A 9,278-nucleotide genomic window follows, 5' to 3' on the forward strand; every position below is an offset into this window, starting at 1 on the left:
CATAGTGCAATTGTATCTTGTCTGGATTTTTCATAGATTCAAACAACGATTTGAGGACGTCGTGAGACTTTGAAGACGTACCTTGACTTTGAGGACCCGGTTTGACTTTGAGGACGTCGTTGAACTTGGAGGACACTTTGATGACCCGGTTTGACTTTGAGGACTCATTTTGAGTATCAATTATTTCACTTCAGCTCTATGTATTTCTTCGTGCACACTTAAATCACAGATTTATTAGTAGAATCCTAATCAATTCAAATGCGTAATAATACGAGTGTGACTCGCAAAAACGTTGAACCTTTATAATCTGGCGCTGCATTCACACTTGTTTAACTAGAATTTGACGAGTATCACGACTAAAAATATATTGGACAATTCCGTAGTTGGTATTCATGCATTCATACAGCATGAAAAATCCAATATATGTAATATATCTAGTAAAAAATACTACAGAGTGGTGAAGCGCTTCGAACAAGTCAGTAGTTCTTCTCTGCTGATAGGCTGCCCCAGATGCATCTGGATATTACTACAGTGGAAACTTTGCGGACACTTTGGTGAGTACTTATACGACTTTGCGGACACTGATGACTGTGCTACTTTGAGGACACTTTGCCTACACTTCGCGGACACTTCACTGATACTTTGGTGACTATACGACTTTGCGGACACTTTGATGACTATGCTACTTTGAGTACACTTTGCCGACACTTTGCCGGCACTTTGCGGACTATACTACTTTGAGGACACTGCGGACACTTTGCGGACTATACGACTTTGCGGACACTTTGATGACTATGCTACTTTGAGGACACTTTGAAGACACTTGGGTGACTATAAACTTTGCGGACACTTTGAGGACACTTTGAGGACACTGTGCGGACAGTATCGATTATTTCACTTCGGCTCCATCTATTTCTTCGTCCAACATAACTTATAGATTTACTAATAGGATCAAGATAAATTCCCATGATGTATCAAACACAAATGTGACTCGCAAAAGAATTGAAGAGTTATAATATAGCGTTACATTCACGATTGTTTAACTTCTCGGTCATACCTGCACATCCCACCTAATAAGAATGTATTGTACAGTCTATTCATACAGCATGTCAAATCCAATTTTAAGTAAATATATAGTAACTACACTACAGCGCAGTGAAGCGCTTCAAGCAATTCAGCAGTTCATCTCTACTAATGGGTTCACCCGGATGCGTCTGGCTATTGCTGCCATGTATCTGCTTCTTGCGATACACGCTAGTTGCGTTCTTGAGGTCCTTCCAGAAGTTCTTTATGATCGCGTTGCCGATATCATGCGCCGGCTTTGTGGTGTTCGTCTTGAACTTCGGCTTTTCAGTGCCGGCGGCAACATATTTGTTGCAATCGAAGACCATGATGCAAAGAGCAATCAAAGGCCTGCTGTATAGCTCTGAAAAATTATGTCAAAAGTGTCCAACGTTGTACAAGTAGAAATAGACTCACTAATACGACGCGATATGCGCGGTAAGTTAATGACCATTCGCTGAAAAGTTTCCAGAGAATGCTCGTGGACTTGGTTAGTGAGGGTCCTTCCTTGCTTGTGGTCTATGTATCGAGAAAGTTCCGTTAGATGCATGGTTTCGTAGTTGTAGAAATGCCCTCCGGTGGCAAACGAAGTTACTGGTGTATAAACCGCGTGGAATTGGCCTGGAGGTTGTATACTAGTAATTATGAGTAAAAATCCTTATAAAATAACAATGTACTCACAGCATGTCACCGGGTAAGAGAGTGACAATTTCTCCGTGCCAAGTCTCCTGTATTTTCTTGCGGTTTTGATAGAGATCCGTGAGTTCGGGGGCTATTTCGGAGAGGTGGGTCCGTGTGAGCATGTCCTCGTGAACGTGTCGCCACAGGCCCCATTTTTTTTCGCCTGTTTCGACTTGCACGAATGTCAGGCTACCATCCGAGTCGTGGTGCGGATGTGTCCAAAACGCGGGGCTATGAATCAACGCCCACGAGTGTACGGTGAAGTTATCCGGGTGGACCTTTTCACCGACGGGGCAGTCAACGGTAGTTTGATTCCATCCGTTGACGATACCGCTGTCGAGAGTGCTAATAATGGACGGGTCAGCTAACTTAGTAGTGTGATGGATTAGAATAATGATATGGGTACGAACCTTAGAGCTGACGGGAGACCACCTTGTCCGTATCCAACGTCTAGAATACACTGGATCTTGTTAGGATCGTGTATGTTGTTCACGAACTCTTCGAGAGTTGCATGCTGGTGGGGAAACGTGAAATCCTTGGTACGTTGTTCAGCGTCTGTTGTAACAAGGTTAGATCGTGTGATGAGTATACAAAATTAAAATAATCATACCATGTATGACGACGTGCATTAAGTCTGACATCCCGCGATCTTCGAGGTAGTCTAGATCCAACGTTGCAGGTTCGGGTGTGCTTATGTTCCGAATGACGACGGCTTTGTTTACCCGAATCGCCGCAGAGATCTCGTCGCACAACTGTCGGCTCTTTGTGCGCCAGTCCTTGTAATGTAAATGCACGACGTTTTTAGAGGTCTCTGGAAGCGATTCCGGGAGAGAAGCAAAGAAAGCCACTGTGTCGGCGTCTTCTTGGCATATATTGACGCCATCCCTCATGATGCACGGTAGTACCGTCGTGGATCCATCAGACCAGTCGATGGTGTCTGATTTTTCGTGTACTTGAGTGCCGATAATGGGAGTCGCCCGGTCGCGAGAGTCGAGATTGGTAAGGGTAGAGAAGGTAGGCGAAGAAGGTACAGGGATGATTTCGACGGGCAGATTGACGAAAGGTTCCGGCGCATCCGTCATCACCTCAGCATCGCGCATTAGAGGGAGAGTGGGAGTAGGCGCGGCAATCTCCTGGTTGAGGAGAAGTGGGTCGATAGGGATATGGTCCGGGCCTGAGTTAGAAGGTCCCGCCTGAGGAAGGGTTTCCTCCTGGTTGAGGAGGATTGGGTTGATAGGGATATCGTCTGGGGCTGAGTTGGACGGTCCCGCCTCAGCATGTGTTTCGGGAGAGGAAACACGCTGTTTCTTCGCAGGACCTTGTCCTTCGGCGGGGCCTGCGTTGCCTGTTTGGTCGGCCTTCTCCTTTTCCTCCTTCTTTCGCTTTCTCCATGCACGTTTGTTGGCCGCGTTCCTTTCCTTGATCTCTTGCGCCCGAGCAGGATCGCGCTTCTCGTTGGCGAGCCATCGTCTTTGACGTTCGCGTTGCTTTTCCTGTTCGGTAAGATTAGATTCGGAAAGATCGGCGTGCTGAAGCCTTGGCTTCTTGTCCGGTTGGTCGTGCTGTGGCATTGTATATCAACGAGGAATTCACTTATTTAAGATAAAACTAAGCGTGGGGTTGGTTATGATATGCTATTAGCTCGTAATGTTACGAGCTTTGCAAATTCAAGATGGGGCGAAAGAAGTTAAGAGGAAAGAAGGACGAGCGGCGGGGTCAAATAAATGGATTTGAATCGGCCACACGCATTAATTAAGGAGACACTTGCACAATTGTTGGCTTCAACCAACAGTGGACTTTTGACAATATCATCGATTTGAAGGATGTGTTTTACAGGAGAAGTTGATCTTCATAAGCTTAGTAAGGAAAGTGTGAATGTGGTGAGTCTTGGAAGTGTGACCGTGTCCTCAAAGTCATAATACATTCAGAGCGGTCAGACACTTGGTAAATAATCAGTGTGAATATAGTCATCGGTCTTGGAAGTCCATTAATATTAGGTATAGTCCAAAAATTGTGCTCAGAGTCATATCAAGTGAAAGTACGACTATGTGGTTAAAATCGCCAAAGTCAAGTAAGTCTAGTAAGTCCTTAAAGTCGTGGTAAATCCTCAAAGCGTCCTTGAAGTCGTGGTAAGTCCTCAAAGTGTCTTTGAAGTCGTCATAGTATTCAAAGTGTCCTCATAGTCGTGGTAATTCCTCAAAGCGTCCTTGAAGTCGTGGTAAGTCCTCATAGTGTCCTTAAAGTCGTTGTAATTTCTCAAAGTCTCGTGGTAAGTCCTCAAAGTGTCCTCAAAGTCGTGGGTGGCAAGTCCTCAAAGTTCGGTCTTGGAAGTCCAATAATAGTAGGTATATTCCCTCATATTAAGTGAAGGTACAACTACGTGCTTAAAGTCGTCAAAGTCTGGTGACTCCAGTAAGTCCTCAAAGTTACAAAGTGCGGCCATATGCTAAAATTCTCAATAGTCCGTCCCATAGTCGCGATAATCCTCAGCGATAGTCCTCAAAGTTTGTTGTTGGAGTGTGCAGAGGTTCGTTGTCGGGGGGAAGTGTATGTTAGTCATTGGGAGTGTGCAGAGGGTCGTCATCAGGACGGATCTTTAAAACAATAGTGAGACTTGTGTGTGTTTGAATATGAACACATACCACTTGTTCAGGTTCCACACTCTTGGGCCCGCTTGCATCGACATACAAAGCGTTGAGAATCGGCGCTCTCGCGTGTTTGTTTCGCAAGTGCTCCCAAGGTGGAAGCACGACTAGCACCATACGATAAGGACATCTCGCCGGTATCATTTGCAGGAATAGCACACAAGCCATCCGTACTAGTCACTTGGTGTCCAGAAATGCCTGGCGCTTGTGCAGAGGGATCTGAAAAAGTGAGTGTTCCAAAAAGGCCAGGAGCGAGACTAACGGTTTACAGTTGGAATTCCTAAGTTTTATAACTAACTTGTGTTGAGTTTTTCTGCGATCAAAAGAACCAGGAAGAAACGGACCCGCTTGTGCAACCAACTCCCCATGTGCACTCCAAGCTTCCGCGTCATGGAGTACTGCCCAATCCCATGTAGTTACATCATCTGTAGCGGCACAATCTATCGTTCCACGCCAAAGAGAAATGAGGAGGTCACTGAGGTTACCAGCTAGATGCATAATATCCGTGGTCGTACAGTTGGGAACTCCAAGGCAACGTGAAGGGTTGAGTCTAAGAATAAGAGGTGGCTTCGTGATACTGGTCTCTGTCCTGCGCATCTCCAATTGTCGTTGACTAGGGGATGGGACGAGGTGGCGTAAATTGTCAGCATATTCTTGAGAACCACCAGGGGGGAGGCGAAACACACTAATATCAGCATGGTCGCTACCAGGTGCACATTGACCTAGTGTGCATGTGCAAAGTTTGCCGAAAGTTCGTTGCGCAGTTGCAAACTACGCGATCGCAGTCTGACAATATTTGCATTTTCTTCCTTTGCCAATATTCTTTGCGTTTTGCACAAAATTAGGGTTTTGCTTTCTCGAAATTCTTAGATTTATATCTACCTCAATTTGTGGTTAGACATCTATCTACGCGTATCTACCTCATTCTTGTCGATTTTGATTGGGCATCAATCAGCAAACTTGACATTTGAATCGTGAATGGTAGTTAGGCGATCAGTACAGCGATCATCTGTTGCAAACCAGACGCTTACCATTTCAAACTTGGGGTGAAAGTAGATCAAATGTGTTTTACGATGTGTAAATATATCTAATATATGTATGTATGAGTGATCATCTAAGTGCCTCTGAGAGATTCGCTCAATTAACCAGGTGGACCGCTTCACGATTCAATAGAGTCACCACAGTCCACAGTATCTAGTTCACTTCAAATACGCTTGTCTTCGTCTTCATCCTACAACTATCACATTATTTTGTGACTTACAATCCTTGTCTCTTATAATAACTCACAATGACGCGACCCCAACCCCCGACCAAACCAAAGCAGCCTATCGATGGCGCACCACCAAAAGTCAGGAGGGTCGGAAGGATGACGGCGCCCACCAACAGAAGAGGGCCTAGGAAGATGAAGACGATGCGTCGCGACAGTCCGGTAGACACGCAGCCCGACATTCCAGTGGACACGCGGTCCGAGAGTCCAATCGACACGTTGAAGACTCCAGAGGAAAGATTCAGAGAAAGATACAGGAGGGAGAGAGATGAGGAGAGAGATGAAGCCATAAAGAAGGCATCGTTGAGAGATAAGGCCATCTTGAAGGCATGGGATGAGAGGGTTAACAGGACGTCATCAAAGATCCCAGCCAAGAAGAGGGCTAGAGATGACGACGAGGTAGAGATTGTGGAACCCGCCCCCAAGAGGGCTGGCACAAGAAAGGAGAGGGTCGCGGATGAGGATGATGAGGTCGTGATTGTAGAACCCCCCGCCAGAGATGACAAGGAGGAGCAGGAAAGGCGTCAAAGGAACAGGCAGGAAAGACGGTTGAGATTGTTAAAAGCTGGACTTTTGAAGTAGTTAGTATATATATATGCATTTACCTGTAACATCAACATCTCTATTGAATCTCTAGTCTTACCCATGTTTCAAATTCTATCGACACAGCGGATATATAGCTTTGCACTGTAGCTTAAGCTTTTTGTATATGCATCATATTTCGCGTTTTGTCATATATAGCTACACTTTAATATTACTACGAATCGATTCAGAAACATACAAAACATTAACAACAAAAAGATCCTGAACATCTGGTTAAAATCGAGTGAGATAAGTGAGTTCGACATTGAGAATAGCGCGCACGAAGTAGTGTCCTGTCAATCTGGTTTGAGGGAACATTTTAATTGCGATAATCTGGCAGATATAGTTAGAAATTTTAGAAAACGACGGAAACTTTATACTCACTGGAAGTACATCAGCAAGTTCATCCCCTGACTTCAACAGTGCTCGCCAGTAATCACGTGGGGTCTGATTGGAGCGCATCTTGCGATTGAATGAATACTAAGCACGGAAATAAGCCTCGAACTGATTATGAAGTGCTTCAGCCAGACCCAGATGTGCGAGTGCGGAGTTTCGACGTTGCATCTCAGCTTTTGGGTCAGTATATTTGGCTGTGTCGTGAACATTACCATATTTCCGCTGCAAAATCTTTTGAATGCCAAGAGCTGCTCGCTTCGACATATCAGGGGGAGGTTTTGATGCACATGTAACTATGTTGTCCTTGCTTTGCCGATTATTCAGGATGAGATCTATCGCGATTGGATTGGCCTGTTTATACGCTGGAACATTGTGAAACACTGCACTATGTTGTGAGTCTATAACGAAGACAACACTCACCGCCATATCAATTCCAAGATCAGTATCTTCAAGGACAGCCTGAAATGCTGGCAATCCACATTTTATTGATAGTGCTGCCCAATAAATAGTACCAAAACGAGTGTCACCAATTACTTCAAGCCCAAGACCAGCTCGTTTGTGATTATAAATGCTCCATCATGTAGATTGATGTTGTTGCGCGAGGTACGAGTTGACGACAATATCAGTTGATATGATCCGTGCACGATAGGCAGCGGATTTTAACGTCATCCGAGTTTGTCGGAAAGCAAGTAGTATAAGTAAATACTACGGAACAATCAAAAATGAGTTGAGATCCTCCTGTTCATTTTCGTCTGTACCGTCTCTCTCAAATTAGCTCGTATCTTGCCTCGCAACACCTGAGCGACTCATATAGGCCAATATCATCCAGACCTGTTGGATGACCTAGAGAGGAAACACGAAAACTGTAAGTAAACCTCAATGAAACCAATGCCCACTCAGATCCTCAAACTCGGATAATAAGCAGATATCCTTCACAGAAAGCTTCAGGAGATGATAAGCGTCTTGAAGGTTGATTATGTGGGGGTAATGCTCAGAGTAGCCTCCGACCCTTCTTTGTGTTGCCTTTTATTATCTGACATTGCTGCACAGAAATTCCATGACCCGACGTTCTTAATAACCTAACAGTGTCAGTATATCTATCAATTGTTGCTAAATTGACATTGAACTGAAGCAACAGGGAGTTGGACAGATGAGCCCGCTATCACACCCAACTAGGGCGACAACTCGAAAGCCCACGCGAAAAGCAACGGGAAAGAGATGGAGTGTGGGATATGCATAAGGGCCGCACAAAAATAAACCAACTAACATATTGCACAACCTCCGGCGAGAGCCGGACAATATGAAACGCGTCGAATGGTGATGCGAACAGCACAGACTCATCGCGCGACCGTCGACGACAGCCAGGCACCCATAAAGGCGCTAAGTGCGAGAGTCGCCCAACATGCCATGCCAGAGCGACAGCTCAGAACTACCGTAAAGAGCTACGGCAAGGAGATGGGACGCGTGTAAGAGTGACGCGAACAGGACAGGAAAATAAAGGAGATGGGACGCGTGCACGAGTGACGCGAACAAGACAGAAAAGAGAGGAGATGGGACGCGTGCAAGAGTGACGCGAATGGGACAGACGTAGCAAGGAGAGGTGACGCGTCGAATGGTGATGCGAACAGCACAGACTCATCGCGCGACCGTCGACGACAGCCAGGCACCCATAAAGGCGCTAAGTGCGAGAGTCGCCCATCATGCCATGCCAGAGCGACAGCTCAGAACTCCTGCAAGGAGCTACGGCGAGGAGATGGGACGCGTGCAGGAGTGATGCGAACAGGACAGGAGATGGGACGCGTGCAAGAGTGACGCGAATAGAACAGACACGTCGTGCGACTGTCGACGACAGCCATATGCGCCCATAAAGGAGCTAGACACGAATGTCACTTCTCACATGATGTCAGAGCGACGGCTCTATGCCCCCGTATGGAGCTACGACAATGTGATGTGAGAAGATGTGTAACAAAGGAAGTATAGAATGGGAAGAGAACGTATGAAGCGGAAGTTGAAATTGAACCAAATTTTGAACCATCACGTGATATCTTCCCCGTGACAGCAAATACTGCACCGCACTCAATGGCTATGATGCCAATCACTGCGTTCTGGGTGAAAGTGAATGCCATGTGGCAAGGTGGCTGTAGACAGACTTTCAATATGTGTACAAACACCACGTGTATGTTCAGAACCTACCACGCTGTACAGGTCATGCAAGACCACCTTCCCAGACCTCGTCCGGCGCTGCTTGTACTCCCTCAGTGTATGTCCGAGTACCCATGTTCATCTCAGTTCAATATCGGTGACCAATCTGTGCAACTCACTGGGCCTCTCACATAGCCATGGCCTTGGTCCAATGAGGGCAACACCATGCACATATAAGTAGAACAACCTCAATATGTCATCGTTGACCCAGTTTCTTGCCGAGACAGTTCTAAGTCCCTAGCCGCGTGTTCCGAAGGGTTTTTATCCAACATTCATTCAATAACTCACGATTTGCAGCAATTTTATGCCACAAGGCTCGAAGCAGAGCACAGGGGTGCACAAGGCAAATAAGGTGAGTACTTAGAGCGAACTTCAGAGTTTTTGGTACTGAATCAGGTCCGCTTTCCAGAGGATGCTGATAAGCGCCTTGTGCATTGTATCTG

General features: G+C 45.9%; 3 protein-coding genes across 3 annotated transcripts; 1 reads left to right on the forward strand and 2 right to left on the reverse strand.

Annotated features, from left to right (window-relative positions):
* Positions 1–1,145: 1,145 nt before the first annotated feature.
* Positions 1,146–3,314, reverse strand: HD556DRAFT_1451710 (uncharacterized protein; the record flags this gene model as incomplete). Its single annotated transcript, XM_041308012.1, has 5 exons — positions 1,146–1,426; positions 1,480–1,697; positions 1,744–2,088; positions 2,154–2,298; positions 2,354–3,314. The coding sequence occupies 5 exons, from the start codon at positions 3,312–3,314 to the stop codon at positions 1,146–1,148; spliced, it is 1,950 nt and encodes a 649-aa protein (XP_041151999.1).
* A 1,449-nt stretch (positions 3,315–4,763) lies between these two features.
* HD556DRAFT_1204536 (uncharacterized protein) lies at positions 4,764–5,096 on the reverse strand (the record flags this gene model as incomplete). The annotated part of the gene is made up of 1 exon (XM_041296445.1): positions 4,764–5,096. A coding segment is annotated over one exon (333 nt), but the record flags the coding sequence as incomplete, so codon positions are not given.
* Positions 5,097–5,676: 580 nt separating this feature from the next.
* On the forward strand, positions 5,677–7,873 carry HD556DRAFT_1315028 (uncharacterized protein; the record flags this gene model as incomplete). Its single annotated transcript, XM_041301063.1, has 10 exons — positions 5,677–6,236; positions 6,293–6,302; positions 6,397–6,490; positions 6,754–6,908; positions 6,958–7,025; positions 7,143–7,236; positions 7,283–7,331; positions 7,448–7,498; positions 7,559–7,617; positions 7,772–7,873. 10 exons carry the CDS (start codon positions 5,677–5,679, stop codon positions 7,871–7,873), a joined length of 1,242 nt encoding a protein of 413 aa, XP_041152001.1.
* Between the last annotated feature and the right edge of the window lie 1,405 nt (positions 7,874–9,278).

Source organism: Suillus plorans, assembly GCF_016647745.1.
Source record: "Suillus plorans strain S12 chromosome Unknown HD556scaffold_141, whole genome shotgun sequence".
Classification (NCBI taxonomy): domain Eukaryota; kingdom Fungi; phylum Basidiomycota; class Agaricomycetes; order Boletales; family Suillaceae; genus Suillus; species Suillus plorans.